The sequence below is a fragment of the Moschus berezovskii genome, chromosome X (genome assembly GCF_049115385.1).
Source record: "Moschus berezovskii isolate FMDL1 chromosome X, NW_MosBer_1.0, whole genome shotgun sequence".
NCBI lineage: Eukaryota > Metazoa > Chordata > Mammalia > Artiodactyla > Moschidae > Moschus > Moschus berezovskii.
Window position 1 is genome coordinate 115,392,444 of NC_142488.1, and position 19,833 is coordinate 115,412,276.

The following is a 19,833-nucleotide window of genomic DNA, read 5'->3' on the forward strand; positions in this document are numbered from 1 at the left end:
ATGGCATCTCCTTCATTTGAAGGTGTTATTTGATAGAGACAGGGGTGTAGTGTGATTCTTAAGCCAAGCCAGAGCATTGGAAGGAAAAGCCCAAGGCCATTTGCTAGGTGGCATTGTAAAGTTATGACAGTATCTGAACTATACTACTACTAAGTCACTTCAGTTGTGTCCGACTCTGTGTGACCCCATAGATGGAAGCCCACCAGGCTCCCCAGTCCCTGGGATTCTCCAGGCAAGAACACTGGAGTGGGTTGCCATTTCCTTCTCCAATGTGTGAAAGTGAAAAGTGAAAGTGAAGTCGCTCAGTTGTGTCCGACCCTTAGCAACCCCACGGACTAAAACCTACCAGGCTCCTCCATCCATGGGATTTTCTAGGCAAGAATACTGGAGTGGCTTGCCATCTGTCCTCTATACAAGGGGTCAAATTTAATCATCAAAATTAGACAAAACTGCAAGCACAGAAACCTGAGGTTTAGCATAGTATACTAAATCAATGGCTGGAGTCATGCAAATTCTCTATTTGACCTTAAATGTTGTCTTTGTCCTCAGCTCCTCCCTCACCTCCTCACTGTTACCATCAACACACACCCATGAATTCTTCCAGAGGAAAACAAACCAACAAGCTATCAATAAACTAATCTTTGACAGGTTAATGAATCAGGCCTGCATGTTGTTTATCAGATGGGCAGGGTTGAACTGTGCAGGCTGGTTGTCAGAATGGGGTGAGGTTAAAAACAATTTGTCATCAAATATTTGGAAACACTTGCCTTGAGTAGACCCAGCTTGAGGCTCCATGTCACAGCAAACAGGAGAGAATTTAAAACCTGTAATAGCAAATATTTTTTACTAATTAATCCTTGTCCAACTCATCTGGGATTTTTCAATCTTTACTCTTCGTCCAGTAGTATTTTTTAAATAACAGATTCAATCAAAATACGATTCACATACCATAATGTTCACACTCTTAAAGTGGCTTTTAGTATTTTCAGAGTTGTGGAATTATTACCACTATCTAATTCCAGAGTAGTTTCATCACCCCAGAAGAAACCCCAGACCTAGGGTCTTGCAGGAGTAGAAGAACGGTTGAGCCTAGGGGGAACTCTTCCTTTTGTGAGGCATGAGGGCTTCCTAGGTGGCTCAGTGGTAAAGAATCTGCCTGCCAATGCAGGAGATGTGGGTTCTATCCCTGGGTTGGGAAGATCCCCTGGAGTAGGAAATGGCAACCCACTCCAGTATTCTTGTCTGGAAAATTCCATGGACAGAGAAGACTGGTGGGCTACAGTCCATGGGGTTGTACAAAGTCAGACATGACTGTGGACTTATGCATGTGCGTGGGGAGTGAGATAAGGGAGAACAAGAAGTCTTGGAAATAGAGGAGCCTCTCAATTACCTGATTTCACATAAATTTGGTTGTTATTTTTCTGGTTTGACAGTTAAAGCCCAGAAAACTGTAGGGACCAGAGCAGGGTTTCAAACATCCATGCTACTGCTCCTTCACTTACATGAATATGCATGACAGAGCTCAAGTATGTTCCCTTCTCACTTCCACACTTTACCTCCTCTATACTCTTGGTCAAACTCAGCATTGCATATATACATACATGAAAATAAACCTAAAAAATCCAGACCCTCAAGGATATTTGGTGAAATTACAAAGTGTAATGGCCTCTCATTTAGGAAATGATATTCTAACTAGTGGACAAATGTCATTCCTGATTATATCTTTGTAGCCAATGTACCCTCTGGGCTGAGGGAGGCAGAGGAGGACAGAACAGAAAGAACTGCAGGTACAGGGCTGCTGGCTACCTCTCTGGTACCTGAGAAAATACTAATTAGCCACTGCTGACAGACCAGGTCCCCAGTGCTGGGACCTATGAAATGTAGACAAACTGAATGATGAGAAGAGTAGATTAATGTGTTTAATAAGCATCAACGTGATTTCTGTGAAAGGACTTTATTCTTTCGTAGGGATAGAAAAGCAGGAAACAAAACAAATTAACCTCTTCCCAACAAATCAAAGTGACAAAAACTTTTCCATTTCTAAAAGTTGTAAGAAAATAATACATAATAATAATTTAATGATGCTGCCCTTGTTACTTATTGTCTGGCTGATGCTAATTCACTTTGTTTTTTTTTTAAATCATTTCAGCTTAATCTGGTTACTTTTCCTTTGTCTGTACACTTGACAGGTTAATCTGAATCAAAATAGAAAACACATACAGAATAGGCTTGGCTATACAGCTGTTCGCCTCATTGTTCATATATTGATACAAAGTCAAAATATATGAAATGAGTACTTCTAAAATAAATATCACTAGTATTTTACTGGAAAATAAAGATGAAAATAAAAGGTGAGTAATGAATAAGATATGCACAATATTGCTGATGATATAAGATTGATTTCCCTTGGGGGAACCACCAGAAATAAAAAGTACTTTATTTATTATTGTAAATGAATATGTCTATTTGCCTGATACTTAGGTACATGCCTTGTCCATGGGACCCTGCATTTTCATTTGGTATAGGAAATGAAAGATAGGCAGATATAAGGAAGGAAAAACAAATCAAAGGCTAAAACCTGCATTCTCTCTGGGTTTTCCATAAACTATTAATATAGATGGTTATATTACCGTTCTCTCCATCAGACTTCCTTTCATGGTCAGTGTCAGTCAAGGACAATGCGGAGTTGGCCCGGCTGGACAAACAGGAACTATGCTCTGATTTCATCCCCCGGATCCACATTCTCAGTGCATGGTCAGGGGAGGCAGCGCCTTCTGTCTCTGTGTCCACATCAGATCCCATCTCTAGTTGGTAGCCATGCCGGGAAACACTGTGCATGTCTGTCTGGTAGCCAGAGCACAGAGTGTGAGGAGTCTCACAGAATTCCATCTCTGAGAAGAAACAAAGTTCAGAGGAAAAATTTAGAAGGAAACAGAAATACCTGGTCAAATTCTACTTTTTTTGTCCTTATGTTCCCCTCCTCCATTGCTAGTATTTATGTCTTTGCAAAGTTAGAATTCTGGCCATTTTATTTATGGTAGCTAGGATTCTGTTCTTATTTTGTGTTTCTGTAGCTTAAAATTATGCTCCTGTTGATTCTTACAAGGTTCTGGAAAAAGCATGCCCAAAATAGCTTTATAGCTACAATTTTAGATTACACAAATGTAATGAAATAAGTGAGTATCGGGGAGTATAAAGTGTAGAGAGATGTCCTTTAAAAGATATTTCTCTTCTAGGAAGAATATATATGATCGTCAGAGCACTCCTATGCTTAAAATATTAAAATTATTGCCTTTTCTAAGTATTTCATATACCTTAGAGTTAAGAATACATAATTCAATGTGAAAACTGTGAGGAAAAAGCACTAAGATTAAATATACTTTTCAAAAGTATTTTTCCCAAACACATTAGTCTAAACTCTAAAATTATGAGTACTTAATATCACTATTTCCCATTGTCTCCAAAGAATATTGAGGCTGACTTTATTCTAGTTATTCTGTTTCATTCATTCTTTCAAGAAATACATAAAATCTTTCAATTGTACATTATACCTCAGCAGTGCTTTGAGGCTTGGATCCCCCCGACACCGCCGCCCCACCACCAAACTTCCCCTAAGCCTTAGAATCATAAAATATTTAGGATCTTAGAGATGATATAATGAATCCCCTCTGTCCACAGTTGAGGAAAATAAAGTCCAGAGGATAGACAGCACTGTCCATAGCGAATGTCAGGTAGCAACAGAGCCGTTTTTCCTAGAACATCTGCAACTGATGTCTGCTAACTCCAGTGTTCCTGCCTGGAGAATCCCAGGGACAGGGGAGCCTGGTGGGCTGCCGTCTATGGGGTCGCACAGAGTCGGACACGACTGAAGTAACTTAGCAGCAGCAGCAGCAACACCAAGGAAGCGCCATCAACTTACTGCGTGGATATCAGGCATTCATTCAGTTTTATAGTCAATTTTGCATTCAATTATGGCAAAGTGTCAAAAACGGGGAAAGATGCTTTAACAGACCTTAATAAGTTAATGAAAAATGACCACATGCCAAGACATATCATCTGAAATGTCCATGTAATACTTAGATAAGGTAATCCGGGGATGTTGTACACTATATGGGATTTTCTCAGACTGACATCAGAGACAGGGTATGTCATTTGGCCAGGAAGAAGCTTAACTGAGTGCATCTAATCCTTAGCACGTATCAATAAAATGCAAACCCTAAAATGAATTCAATTCTTTGAACACAGAAAGTGCTAGAATTTAGACTGACCATATTTAGACCAATTTAAACTGACTCTTCTAGAAAGACGAGTACAGAATACAAACAGGGTTTTTAAATGGCTATTTTTTGTGTGTGACATGTAATTGTCAAACAAGGGTTTAACAAATCAAATCTTAATGCTTATTCAATAGCCATTAGGTGCCCAGCACGGTGTTCTGTGAAACATGTTGCAGGCAAATAAAGCTACTATATTGTATTAGGGAAAGTAAATTATAAATTTTTTCAGGGTTATTCATCACTGTTGAGGATGTTGCTTATGATTTTTGTGATGAATGTCTTTAAGAGTAATTCTGTTTTTCTACCAAAATTTTCTAAATTCCAAAGGAGTGATGTTTTAAAAAATAGGCATGGTTTCCACATCACACACAAAACCATATGAAACTTGGCTTTTCCTCAACATAAGGCTAAAAGTAAAAATCCATATTTCCCAATATAAATCTTAGTGATCTAGAAAATTGTGATCAGTTAGTATTCATGCCTCTTAATTTCACAAAGCTATCCAATCCTGTGTAGTTGTTGCTGCAGAAACCTTGTCATGAAACTGTCAGCTTGGAGCTATAGGAAAGGAAGTTAATCTAGGCCTGCATTCACAACTTCCTTCCTTCCCCTAGACTACTGGTTCCCAAACTTCTGCATGCTTCAGAATCACCTGGAAGGTTTGTCATGACATAGGTTGCTGTGCCAGCCATCCCCCACCCTGTTTCAATGTCTCATTCAGCTGCCCTGAGGTAGAGCTAAAGAATCTACATTTCTCACAAGTTTGCAAGTAAAGGCTTATGCTATTTGTCCAGGGACCATACTTTGAAAACTTCTCCCCTACAGTTTTCTTAGAAATCAGTGGGAGCTAGGAAAATGGGAGAAGTCAGAGAGCAATCTTACTGTGGCATTACCAAAGATTTTGCAAGAACTCAAATTCTATTTGGACACCAGCAAGAAAGTTATTGAACTGAATTACTCTGAAGTGCCCCCCTCCCATCTGTTTGCATGGATTCAGGGCACTAATTAGGGAATTTACTTTTAAAAGCACAAAACTGCATTTATTTTCACTCATACAATGATATATGAGATGTGACTTTCCAAAGATTTTAATATACACATCTGAGTCATATTAAAGACATTCATTGGAAAAGGATGAGCAAATAAAAATAGACAGCTAATTTGTCACTTCAAATAATAAAATAATAGAAAAGTTCTTTTAAAATAACCACTGATGGATGTAAGCAGAATCCCTCTTTGTTAAAGTGATTTCCCCCCCCATTCAAAAAGAAACTTGAACATGGATTTGTTCCCATCTAAGGAAATGTGGTATCATATGATAAAAAATTATGTAAGATTTCTATTGGAACAATGATTTGACTGCAAAGACTAAACACCACATTCCCTAAACACAGTCAGATAAAAGTATACTTCCTTATCAATATGTAACTTTCAAAAGTAACAATCCAAGTAAGCTATCAGTTGCTTGTTTTCTGATGATAAAGAAAAAAGTTAAATAAATAAGTAAAGAAAGAAAAGGAAAAGTTTCACTTCTTTACAGTAAGTGATATTCATTGAACAGCCTCACTTCCCTTTCTTGAAATCAATGTTACCATTGTAAATTATTTCCTTAAAAATACAAATGTCTTGGTGATATTCAAAATTCCCATAGGATGTACTTTCTATAAAAGCACTTACAAGGTACCATAAGTGGATGTTTTTAGCCTTGCACATATAACCTTGTTACCTAAAATACTACTTTTTCCCAAGAGAAGATAAAGTTCAATTGGATTTAGTATAGATCTATTCTTACCAAAATGCTAACCACAAGAGAAATGTAAGTACAATCTTAGAATGTCTAAGATGTAAATGGATAGACTAGCAACATGAGAAACAACATCAGGAGTAAACAGACAAAGATGATCCCAAATGAATGATGTATGTAGGCCTCATGAACATGTATTTAATTCTGATTGAAAGGAAAAACTATTTTGCAGCCTTGTAGGAGACAAATCTGAGCAGATTAATAAAGAGTTGAAATCAGTTTTTAAAATGGGCAAGAGATTCAAAGAGATACTTCATAGAAAAAGATAAAGGAAGGAACAAACAAATGAAAAGATGCTCAACATCATTAGTCATTAGGAAAGTGCAAACTAAAACTATAATGAGATACCACTACACACTTACCAGAATGGTTAAAAAGTTCTGACCACATCAGCTGTGGAGCAACTACATACACTGCTGGTAAGAAAGTCAAATGGTACAATCATTTTGGAAAATAATCTGGCAGCTTCCTAAAGAGGTAAAGCTAAATTTAACAGGAGAACAAGGTACTTTGGGACATTTATCACAAAGAAATAAAAATTATTGTCCACACAAATATCTATATGAGGTTGTTCAGATACTTTACTTAGTAACAGCTAAGAATTAGAAACAACCCAAGTGTCCATGAATAGCTAATAGGATGAATCATCTGTGGTATGTGCATACTGTGGAATACTACTCAGTCAAAAAAAAGAACATTTGATATATAATAAGATGCATGGACCTCAAAATAATTATGGTGAGTGAAAAAAAAAGACCAACAGAAGGTATGTACACTGCATGTTTCCATTTAAATAAAATTCTATAAATGCAAACCTACCTGCAGTGATAGAAAGCCGATCAGTGGTTATGTCTAGGGGAAGAAAGTAAGGGAGAAATAGAGAAAAGAGGGGCACAAGGATAACTTTGGGATATCTAAACATCTGCCATCTTGACTGTGGCAATATTTACACATGTGTATGCTCCAGTGTTCTTGCCTGGAGAATCCCAGGGACAGGGGAGCCTGGTGGGCTGCCGTCTATGGGGTCGCACAGAGTCAGATGTGACTGAAGCAAATTAGCAGCAGCAGCAGCAGCATGCATACCAAAGTTTATCATATTGTACACTTTACGTTTGTGTAGTTTATTGTACTTCAATTATACCTCTATACTTATTGTTGTTTTCAGTGCACTGTACTCCATAAGATGGGCTTCCGAGGTGGCTCAGTGGTAAAGAATCCACCTGCCAAGCAGGAGACATGGGTTCAATCCCTGGGTCGGAAAGATTCCTTGGAGGAGGAAATGGTAACTCACTTCAGTACCCTTGCCTGGAAAATCCAATGGACAGAGAAGGCTAGTCGGCTGTAGTCCATGCAGTTGCAAAAGAGTTGGACATGACATAGGGACTAAACAACAACAACGATAAGCCCATAAGATAGAAAGAGAGTTAAGAGACTGAAGAACCCCTTAGTTTTCACAAGTGGAGCCAAGGGTCTCTGAGCCAGAAGGAGGCTCAGCTTTTTTCCTCAGAGTGGTAGAAAATACATGTAATGATGAACAAAAAGGTATTCAAAATGCTGTTTTGCTTATTTATAAGCTAAGAGGCACTCAAGGCTAAGTGACTCATGATTTGTCATTGGTCTTCTTGGCAGCATGTTCTTCGTAAGGAGCATAAGTTGAAAGTTAGTTTTAGAGGGGAAACTAAAGATGAAACTGATCACTGATGAGCTTTCAGCACCTAAGGGAACATTCTGTAGTTGGGAATCATGAGACTAAGTTGAGTGGATCTGGCATGAAGAATCACTATCAGTTCAGTTCATTTCAGTCGCTCAGTTGTGTCCAACTCTTTGCGACCCCATGAATCGCAGCACACCAGGCCTCCTTGTCTATCACCAACTCCCGGAGTTCACTCAAACTCATGTCCATCGAGTCGGTGATGCCATCCAGCCATCTCATTCTCTGTCATCCCCTTCTTCTCCTGCCCCCAATCCCTCCCAACATCAGAGTCTTTTCCAGTGAGTCAACTCTTCACATGAGGTGGCCAAAGTATTGGAGCTTCAGCATCAGTCTTTCCAATGAACACCCAGGACTGATCTCCTTTAGGATGGACTGGTTGGATCTCCTTGCAGTCCAAGGGACTTGCAAGAGTCTTCTCCAACACCGCAGTTCAAAAACATCAATTCTTCAGCGATCAGCTTTCTTCACAGTCCAACTCTCACATCCTTACACGACCACTGGAAAAACCATAGCCTTGACTAGATGGACCTTGGTTGGCAAAGTAATGTCTCTGCTTTTTAATATGCTATCTAGGTTGGTCACTATAGGCCTCTATTAATGCTAATGAGTTAATAATTTTTAAAAAATTCAATAATGTACTGAATAAAATGAACTACTATATATTCTTTATAAATCTAGGGATTGATCTTCAGGTGTTCAGCCTGAAGAAGCCATTTATCAAAACTTGAAAGAGAAAGTAATAGTTATTTATATCAGCATTTTTCTAGAAATGCCATTTCTGAGTTTCTGATAAACTCAAGTCTTTATTTTTCTTTCAATTCTACCTATCCACACTTCCTCTAAAAATGGAGCTTTAGGACATCACACTCCAAATAAATCATTGGAAGTCAAAAAGCATGATAAATCTTAGCCATAACCTGAGTGATTTGGAATATAACTTCCAAAGAATTTACTCTACTTCCAAAATAAAAAAGAGAGAGAGGTCATAAAATTATTATCCTTAATTACTGTAATTCATAACAAGCCTTATGGACTATATGCAAAGACAGGTGTTATTAATTAGCCATGTGATTTTTAGTTAAGTCACTTGCCTGGAAAATCCCATGGATGGCAGAGCCTGGTGGGCTGCAGTCCATGGGGTCGCTAAGAGTCAGACATGACTGAGTGACTTCACTTTCACTTTTCACTTTCATGCATTGGTGAAGGAAATGGCAACCCACTCCAGTATTCTTGCCTGGAGAATCCCAAGGATGGAGGAGCCTGGTGGGCTGCCATCTATGGGGTTGCACACGACTGAAGCAACTTAGCAGCAATATCTTGGGGCCTCAGTTTCCTCATTTGCAAAATGTTCAGGTCCAACTAGAAATAAATCTCTAGGTAAACTCTCTTGTAATAAAATTCTGTTAACTATAACTTAAGTCTGTTAGTGCAAAATGTCAAATGGTTAATATTTTCAAATGGGAAAAGTATTAGTGGTTTTATTGGTCAAGGTGCTATTCATATTTCTACTGTGAAGGATAATCAGTCACATTAGCTAAGTAAGATCTTGTCATGATTACAAGTCTTACTATGTTAAAGTATTGATACAGCCTAGGTATCCATTGTGAATTGTAAGATTATTGATAAACAGAGTACATAAACTATATCATGTAAAAAATCAATCTAGTAAATAGTTCCTCATGAAACATGAAATCATCAGTTTATGAACGCGGCTATTACAAAAATTATTCTATGGCAATGCATTGGAAATCCCATGGACAAAGGAGCTTGGCAGGCTACAGTCCATGGGGGTCATAAGAGTTGAACACGATTTAGCGACTAACCCATCACCACTCTATGGCACAGTGAATAAAAATTTACACAATTAAAAAATACTACACAGCCACTTAATAATTCATTACTGGCTCTAGGGAAAATTTCAATGAGTTATTACAGTCTTCAGCAAGAAATGGGAAGAAGGGAAGGAAGGATAGAAAAAAAAAGAGGGAGAGAGGGAAGAAGGAAGGAAGGCAGAAGGAAGGGAGGAAGAGAGATGGGGAGGGAGAGAAGAAGGTAGAAAGGAGCAACACCAGACAGCAGGCAAATAATTTTCACAACTGGGTACCATTTATATTTCTCAGTCTCGGGACTTTGAAAGGAAAATGATATCAAATTGTCAAACAAATCAGTTCATATAAGTTTACTTAAACACAGTTCTGCTGAACACCCACTCAATTTCAAGTCAAGAAAACAAAACAAAATAGACTTCTCTGATATCTCTTAGTCTTCGAAAATTAGCCTAATTTAACATCTTCACTTACTTTGTGAAAAAGCTTTATCAAATCCACAGTACTACACTAGGCCCTGAACAGAGTGAGTTAACAGGACCATTTCATGTCCTTTGGCAAGTTTCACAGAGAGCCTTTTTAAAGGTCCAAATGACAACAGAGTAATGAAGGTACACCACCCAGACCTGACCTTTATTTTTCTGCTCAGGCCACATCAGCCTTTTCTAGGGCACAGGAGTAATAGATGGAATGGTCCCACAAGCAAGTCTGGAGCCTGTCGATATCAGAGGACTTAAATAACTAAGCTTCCTGAAGCCTAGTCTCCCCACCTCACAGCTCCAAATGCACTCATTATCTCGGTACTCAGGACCTACCAATTTTGCCTTATTTAATTTTCAAGATTTCTCCATCTTGTCAGTGTAGTGAAAAAAAAAAGGCAAAAAACCTGGGCAGAATTAAAAGCCTAAAGTATGAACATTCATGCTTTGTGACCGATATTGGCTCACTGGAGCCATCCCAGAACACAGTTAAAAGACCATGTTAATGTTAGAAAGGATGCACTCCAAAGTATAGTAAGTTGTGAATGTATAAACATGGCTCAAACCAGAGAAGGGCAGAATTATGACATAATTCTTGGAGATGAGGTAGGAAGATGAGGATGTGAGGTATGAACTTGTAAGAAATCAAAAGGGACTTCAATCTTATTTAGACAGACATGAAAAGATCCTCCAGCAACCTAAGAAGGAAGGAAATATGATGTGGGAATAAACAATTTCTGTTTACTTCCCTGAACAAATATTCATCTTAGTGCAGGGTCCAGCTTAGACTGTACTCACAGAAAATGTGAGAATTTTACCTGAAGCTAATTTAGTTACCACAACAAAAAAGATGAGGCATGTTTTACAGCCTTCATGACAAGAGTCTAGAAAAAGATTCAGGGACTAGAAAAGATAGTGGGAGATCCTGGACTTCAATGGAAGTTTAGATCAATGAGAACCTGGGCAGGTTCCCTTTATTTCCACATTTCACATGAGACAGAGACTTCCTGGCCTAAATGAGAAATTTTCAGGGCTACTGAACACTGAAAATGCATGGTGCTCAATGGCTCTAAAAATTTCTCATTTCTTACCTATGCTGGTCCAATTTTCTGTCTATTCATATCACTTTGGAGCCTGAATCCTTATTGACCATTGTGGTCTTCCATGTATACTTTTGTATTTTCATTATGTTCACTAAGGATGTGAAGCTGTTTGTTTATTGTGTGTACTTTGTATGTATGCATGTGTGTGTGTGTATTAAACTGCATTAATCTGCAGCACAATACCATCTAAAGAAGTGAGAACAGTGAGCTAAGAGTTAAACGACTGGTTAAAACACTTACAAATACTTCAAACACATACTCTTTTTTTAAATTTATTTTAATTGGAGGCTAATTACTTTACAATATTGTATTGGTTTTGCCATACATTGACATGGAGCTGCCACGGGTATACATGTATTCCCCATCCTGAACCCCCTTCCCACTTCCCTCCCCATCGCATCCCTCTGGGTCATCCGAGTGCACCAGCTCCGAGCACCCTGTATCATACATCGAGCCTGGACTGGCGCTTCATTTCACATATGATAATATACACGTTTCAATGCCATTCTCCCAAATCATCCCACCCTTGCCCTCTCCCACAGAGTACCAAAGACTGTTCTATACAACTGAGTCTCTTTTGCTGTCTCGCATACAGGGTTATTGTTACCATCTTTCTAAATTCCATATATCTGCTTTAGTATAATGTATTGGTGTTTTCCTTTCTGGTTTACTTCACTCTGTGTAATTGGCTCCAGTTTCATCCACTTCATTAGAACTGATTCAAATGTATTCTTTTCAATGGCTGAGTAATATTCCATTCTGTATATGTATCACAACTTTCTTATCCATTCTTCTGCTAATGGACATTTAAGTTGCTTCCATGTCCTGGCTATTGTAAACAGTGCTGCAATGAACATTGGGGTGCATGAGTGTCTTTCAATTCTGGTTTCCTCGGTGTGTATGCCCAGCACTGGGATTGCTGGGTCGTATGGCAGTTCTATTTCCAGTTTTTTAAGGACTCTCCACACTGTTCTCCATAGTGGTTGTACTAGTTTGCATTCCCACCAACAGTGTCAGAGGGTTCCCTTTTCTCCACACCCTCTCCAGCATTTATTGCTTGTAGACTTTTGGATAGCAGCCATTCTTACTGGCGTGAAATGGTATCTCATTGTGGTTTTGATTTGCATTTCTCTGATAAAGAGTGATGTTGAGCATCTTTTCATGTGTTTGTTAGCCATCTTATGTCTTCTTTGGAGAAATGTCTGTTTAGTTCTTTGGCCCATTTTTTTTTTACTGGGTCTTTTATTTCTGGAATTGAGCTGCAGGAGTTGCTTGTATATTTTTGAGATTAATTCTTTGTTCGTTGCTTTGTTTGCTAGTATTTTCTCCCATTCTGAAGACTGTTTTGTCCCCTTGCTTGTAGTTTCCTTTGTTGTTGCAGAAGCTTTTAATTTTAATTGGATCCCATTTGTTTATTTTTGCTTTTATTTCCAATATTCTGGGAGGTGGGTCATGGAGGATCCTGCTGTGATTTATGTCAGAGACTGTTTTCCCTATGTTCTCCTCTAGGAGTTTTATAGTTTCTGGTCTTACGTTTAGATCTTTAATCCATTTTGAATTTATTTTTGTGTATGGTGTTAGAAAGTGTTCTAGTTTCATTCTTCTACAAGTGGTTGACCAGTTTTCCCAGCACCACTTGTTAAAGAGATTGTCTTTTCTCCATGGAATATTCTTGCCTCTTTTGTCAAAGATAAGGTGTCCATAGGTGTGTGGATTTATCTCTGGGCTTTCTATTTTGTTCCATTGATCTATATTTCTGTCTTTGTGCCAGTACCATACTGTCTTGATGACTATGGCTTTGTAGTAGAGCCTGAAGTCAGGCAGGTTGATTCCTCCAGTTCCATTCTTCTTACTCAAGATTGCTTTGGCTATTCAAAGTTTTTTGTATTTCCATAGAAACTGTGAAGTCATTTGTTCTAGTTCTTTGAAAAATACCGTGGGTAGCTTGATAGGAATTGCATTGAATCTACAGATTGCTTTAGGTAGTATACTCATTTTCACTATATTGATTCTTCCGATCCATGAACATGGTATATTTCTCCATCTATTAGTGTCCTCTCTGATTTCTTTCACCAGTGTTTTATAGTTTTCTATATATAGGTCTTTTGTTTCTTTAGGTAGATATATTCCTAAATATTTTATTCTTTACGTTGCAATCGTGAATGGAATTTTTTCCTTAATTTCTTTCTGTTTTCTCATTGTTAGTGTATAAGAATGCAAGGGATTTCTGTGTGTTGATTTTATATCCTGCAACTTTACTATATTCATTAATTAGCTCTAGTAATTTTCTTCTGGAGTCTTTAGGGCTTTCTATGTAGAGGATCCGGAAAAGGCAATGGCAAGCCACTCCAGTACTATTGCCAAGAAAATCCCATGGATGGAGGAGCCTGGTAGGCTGCAGTCCGTGGGGTCGCTAAGGGTCGGACACAACTGAGCGACTTCACTTTCACTTTTCACTTTCACACATTGGAGAAGGAAATGGCAACCCACTCCAGTGTTCTTGCCTGGAGAATCCCAGGGACGGGGGAGCCTGGTGGGCTTCCATCTATGGGGTCACACAGAGTCGGACACGACTGAAGTGACTTAGCAGCAGCATGTAGAGGATCACGTCATCTGCAAACAGTGAGAGTTTTACTTCTTCTTTTCCAATTTGGATTCCTTTTATTTCTCCCTCTTCTGTGATTGCTGTGGCCAAAACTATGTTGAACGGTAGTGGTGAGAGTAGGCACCCTTGTCTTGTTCCTCACTTTAGGGGAAATGGTTTCCATTTGTCACCATTGAGGATAATGTTTGCTGGGGGTTTGTCATATATAGCTTTTATTATGTTGAGGTATATTCCTTCTATTCCTGCTTTCTGGAAGGTTTTTATCATAAATGGATGTTGAATTTTGTCAAAGGCTTTCTCTGCATCTATTGAGATAATCATATGGTTTCTATCTTTCAATTTGTTAATGTGGTGTATTACATTGATTGATTTGCAGATATTGAAGAATTGCATCCCTGGGATAAAGCCCACTTGGTCATGATGTCTGATCTTTTTAATGTGTTGTTGGATTCTGATTGCTAGAATTTTGTTAAGGACTTTTGCCTCTATGTTCATCAGTGATACTGGCTTGTAGTTTTCTTTTTTGTGGCACCTTTGTCAGGTTTTGGTATTAGGGTGATGGTGGCCTCATAGAATGAGTTTGGAAGTTTACCTTCCTCAGCAATTTTCTGGAAGAGTTTGAGTAGGATAGGTGTTAGCTCTTCTCTAAATTTTTGGTAGAATTCAGCTGTGAAGCTGTCCGGTCCTGGGCTTTTGTTAGCTGGAAGATTTCTGATTACAGTTTCAATTTCTGTGCTTCTGATGGGCCTGTTAAGATTTTCTATTTCTTCCTGGTTCAGTTTTGGAAAGTTGTACTTTTCTAAGAATTTGTCCATTTCTTCCAAGTTGTCCATTTTACTGGCATATAATTGCTGATAGTAATCTCTCATGATCCTTTGTATTTCTGTGTTGTCTGTTGTGATCTCTCCATATTTTCTAATTTTGTTGATTTGATTTTGAATCTGGCTAATGGACTGTCAATTTTATTTATCTTCTCAAAGAACCAGCTTTTGGCTTTGTTGATTTTTGCTATGGTCTCTTTTGTTTCTTTTGCATTTATTTCTGCCCTAATTTTTAAGATTTCTTTCCTTTGACTAACACTGAGGTTCTTCATGTTTTCCTTTTCTAGTTACTTTAGGTGTGCTGCTGCTGCTGCTGCTGCTAGGTCACTTCAGTCGGGTCCGACTCTGTGTGACGCCATAGACGGCAGCCCACCAGGCTCCGCCATCCCTGGGATTCTCCAGGCAAGAACACTGGAGTGGGTTGCCATTTCCTTCTCCAATGCGTGAAAGTGAAAATTGAAAGTGAAGTCGCTCAGTCATGTCCGACTAGTAGCGACCCCATGGACTGTAGCCCACCAGGCTCCTCTGTCCATGGGATTTTCTAGGCAAGAGTACTGGAGTGGCTTGCCATTGCCTTCTCCATGCTTTAGGTGTAGGGTTAGGTTATTTAGTTGACTTTTTTCTTATTTCGTGAGGTAAGCCTGTATTGCTATGAACCTTCCCCCAGCACTGCTTTTACAGTGTCCCATAGGTTTTGGCTTGTTGTGTTTTCATTTTCATTCATTTCTATGCATATTTTGATTTCTTTTTTGATATCTTCTGTGATTTGTTGCTTATTCAGCAGTATGTTGTTCAGCCTCCATATGTTGGTATTTTTAATAGTTTTTCTCCTCTAATCGACATCTAATTTTACTGCATTGTGGTCAGAAAAGATGCTTGGAATGATTTCAATTTTTTTGAATTTACCAAGGTTAGATTTATGGCCCAGGATGTGATCTATCCTGGAAAAGGTTCCCTGTGCACTTGAGAAAAAGGTGAAATTCATTGTTTTGGGGTGCAATGTCCTATAGAGATCTATTAGGTCTAACTGGTCTATTGTATCATTTAAAGTTTGTGTTTCCTTGTTAATTTTCTATTTAGTTGATCTATACATAGGTGTGAGTCACGTATTAAAATCTCCCACTATTATTGTGTTTTTGTTAATTTCCCCTTTCATACTTGTTAGCATTTGCCTTATATATTGTGGCACTACTATATTGGGTGCATATATATTTATAATTGTCATATCTTCTTCTTGGATTGATCCTTTGATCATTATGTAGTGTCCTTCTTTGTCTCTTTTCACAGCCTTTGTTTAAAAGTCTATTTTATTTGATATGAGTATTGCTACTCCTGCTTTCTTTAAGTCTCTATTTACATGGAATACCTTTTTCCAGCCCTTCACTTTCAGTCTGTATGTGTCCCTCGTTTTGAGGTGGGTCTCTTGTAGACAACATATATAGGGGTCTTGTTTTGTATCCATTCAGCCAGTCTTTGTCTTTTGGTTGGGGCATTCAACCCATTTACATTTAAGGTAGTTATTGATAAGTATGATCCCGTTGCCATTTACTTTCTTGTTTTGGGTTCGAGTTTATACACCCTTTCTGTGTTTCCTGTCTAGAGAAGATCCTTTAACATTTGTTGGAGAGCTGGTTTGGTGGTGCTGAATTCTCTCAGCTTTTGCTTGTCTGTAAAGCTTTTGATTTCTCTTTCATATTTGAATGAGATCCTTGCTGGGTACAGTAATCTAGGCTGTAGGTTTTTTTCTTTCATCACTTTAAGTATGTCCTGCCATTCCCTTCTGGCCTGAAGAGTTTCTATTGAAAGATCAGCTGTTATGCTTACAGGAATCACCTTGTGTGTTATTTGTTGTTTTTCCCTTGCTGCTTATACTCTTAAAGGCAAACATTGTGACCTCTGTAACATTCTACTCTAATCTGTAAGCATTTATTTTGTGACAATTTGTGAAGAAATCAAGAGAGAACTGTGCACTAGAGTCACTGTCCACAAAGAACTACTGAGTAAATGGCATTCTGCTCCATTAAGGGATTCTTATCACCATCTTTCAAAGATGACCTATTTATTTTTGCCTCAGTATCTTTGGACATCTTGTGTCAACCACCTAGAATATGTCCCTGTGATTTTTCACCAGTTTAATTTCTAATATCTATCCTGGGTCAGTACCTTCACAAACTATTCTCCAACTTTCTCCCTCCTGACAATAACCTTATACCCTTCCTTACAGCAGTTCTAATCTTTACTACATGACTTTTATATTCTTTCTCTGTATGCATATTTTCTGTATTACCTGCTGAATTAGACCTCCTGACCCTAGTGTTTCCTAAATTTTTAGAATCTCCCAAAATCAAATGAGATAACTTCTGCAAAGTGTTGTATGATCTATGAGTGAAAGTCATTCAGCTGTGTCCAACTCTTTGCAATCCCATGGACCATACAGTTCATGGAATTCTCTAGGCCAGAATACTGGAGTGGGTAGCCTTTCCCTTCTCCCAGGGATTTTCCCAACCCAGGGATCGAACCCAGATCTCCCACATTGCAGGCAGATGGTTTACCAGCTGAGCCACAAGGGAAGCCCATGGTCTATGAAGGGCCATATAAATAAAAGGTAGTATTGCCATCCCTTCAGGCCTTAGAACAACTCTAGACAAGGAGTGATTAAAAAATAACAAAAAATTTAAAGTCAGTAGTTAATATAAAAGCAGTCTTGAAAAGGTTAAATTGTTTAATAAAATTCTGACACATACAAATTGGTTTTGTTCAACATAAAACAAGGCTGACCACTGCAAATTTAAAAATTGCTATTTTGGTATACAAGCTGTGAATTTCAAATAATCAGTGCTCTAGAAATTTGGCAAAAAGAGGATAGCAACCCACATGCCAAGGATTTAGTAAAAGAAAAAAAAACAATTTATAGCAGTGTTAAACTAATGGGGAACAAGTTCTCTGTATTGCTTTCCGATTGAAATAGTCTCACAAAGAAAGTTGTCCTCACTATTATTTTTGGATTAAGAATTGGAAAATGAATTCCTATTAAAATTCTTCAAAATACACACTAGGGTGTAGATCTGGGAAGTCTTTGATCAAACCAGTCACAAAGCACTGATAGAAGATGATCTTTCAGTTGACTTGAGTCAAAACTTCTGCTCTTACCCATCAGTTCCATCCTACATACCATATACAAATGACCACCTTGACAAGTTTATAGAGTATACTGGAGTGTGCAGGTGGCTCCTCTGAGAGACTGTTTTCATGAACTGAGAGATGTTTTTTTTTTGTTTGTTTTCAAAGAGAGAAGTAGTTGTCCAAATGGGCAAAAGTTGTGGAAAGAGCTTTTAGAATTCTCATTCAGTTCAGTTCAGTTAGTCGCTCAGTCGTGTCTGACTCTGCAACCCCATGAATCACAGCACGCCAGGCCTCCCTGTCCATCACCAACTCCCCCAGTTCACTCAAACTCAAGTCCATCAAGTCGGTGATGCCATCCAGCCATCTCATTCTCTGTCGTCACCTTCTCCTCCTGCCCCCAATCCCTCCCAGCATCAGAGTCTTTTCCAGTGAGTCAACTCGTCGCATGAGGTGGCCAAAGTATTGGAGTTTCAGCTTTAGCATCAGTCCTTCCAATGAACACCCAGGACTGATCTCCTTTAGAATGGACTGGTTGGATCTCCTTGCAGTCCAAGGGACTCTCAAGAGTCTTCTCCAGCACCACAGTTCAAAAGCATCAATTCTTCGGCAATCAGCTTTCTTCACAGTCCAACTCTCACATCCATACATGACCACTGGAAAAACCATAGCCTTGACTAGACGGACCTTGGTTGGCAAAGTAATGTCTTTGCTTTTTAATATACTATCTAGGTTGGTCATAACTTTCCTTCCAAGGAGTAAGCGTCTTTTAATTTCATGGCTGCAGTCAGCATCTGCAGTGATTTTGGAGCCCCACAAAATAAAGTCTGACACTTTTTCCACTGTTTCCCCATCTATTTCCCATGAAGTGATGGGACCGGATGCCATGATCTTTGTTTTCTGAATGTTGAGCTTCAAGCCAACCTTTTCACTCTCCTCTTTCACTTTCATCAAGAAGCTCTTTAGTTCCTCTTCACTTTCTGCCATAAGGGTGGTGTCATCTGCATATCTGAGGTTATTGATATTTCTCCCGGCAAACTTGATTCCAGCTTGTGCTTCTTCCAGCCCAGCGTTCCTCATGATGTACTCTGCATATAAGTTAAATAAGCAGGGTGACGATATACAAACTTGACATACTCCTTTTCCTATTTGGAACCAGTCTGTTGTTCCATGTCCAGTTCTAACTGTTGCTTCAGGCAGGTTTTAGAAAAGGCAGAGCAACCAGAGATCAAATTGCCAATATCCGCTGGATCATGGAGAAAGCAAGAGAGTTCCAGAAAAACATCTATTTCTGCTTCATTGACTATGCCAAAGCCTTTGACTGTGTGGATCACAATAAAATGGAAAATTCTGAAATAGATGGGAATACCAGACCACCTGACCTGCCTCTTGAGAAACTTGTTTGCAGGTCAGGAAGCAACAGTTAGAACTGGACATGGAACAACAGACTGGTTCCAAATAGGAAAAGGAGTAGGTCAAGGTTGTATATTGTCATCCCTGCTTATTTAACTTATATGCAGAGTACATCATGAGGAATGCTGGGCTGGAAGAAGCACAAGCTGGAATCAAGATTGCCGGGAGAAATAGCAATAACCTCAGATATGCAGATGACACCACCCTTATGGCAGAAAGTGAAGAGGAACTCAAAGGCCTCTTGATGAAAGTGAAAGAGGAGAGTGAAAAGGTTGGCTTGAAGCTCAACATTCAGAAAACAAAGATCGTGGCATCTAGTCCCATCACTTCATGGGAAATAGATGGGGAAACAGTGGAAACAGTGTCAGACTTTATTTTGTGGGGCTCCAAAATCACTGCAGATGCTGACTGCAGCCATGAAATTAAAAGACGCTTACTCCTTGGAAGGAAAGTTATGACCAACTTAGATAGTATATTAAAAAGCAGAGACATTACTTTGCCAACCAAGGTCCGTCTAGTCAAGGCTATGGTTTTTCCAGTGGTCATGTATGGATGTGAGAGTTGGACTGTGAAGAAAGCTGATTGCCGAAGAATTGATGCTTTTGAACTGTGGTGCTGGAGAAGACTCTTGAGAGTCCCTTGGACTGCAAGGAGATCCAACCAGTCCATTC

At 38.8% G+C, this 19,833-nt stretch overlaps 1 protein-coding gene across 1 annotated transcript in view; it reads right to left on the reverse strand.

Annotated features, from left to right (window-relative positions):
* Positions 1–657: 657 nt before the first annotated feature.
* LOC148773438 (teneurin-1-like) overlaps positions 658–19,833 on the reverse strand; it is an 85,106-nt gene continuing 65,930 nt past the window's right edge. The window contains exons 2-3 of the mRNA XM_088834300.1: positions 2,631–2,891; positions 658–824 (exon numbers count right to left, since the gene is read on the reverse strand). Of these exons, the coding sequence (XP_088690426.1) occupies positions 658–824; positions 2,631–2,891 (428 nt within the window). The remainder of the gene's footprint in view (positions 825–2,630; positions 2,892–19,833) is intronic.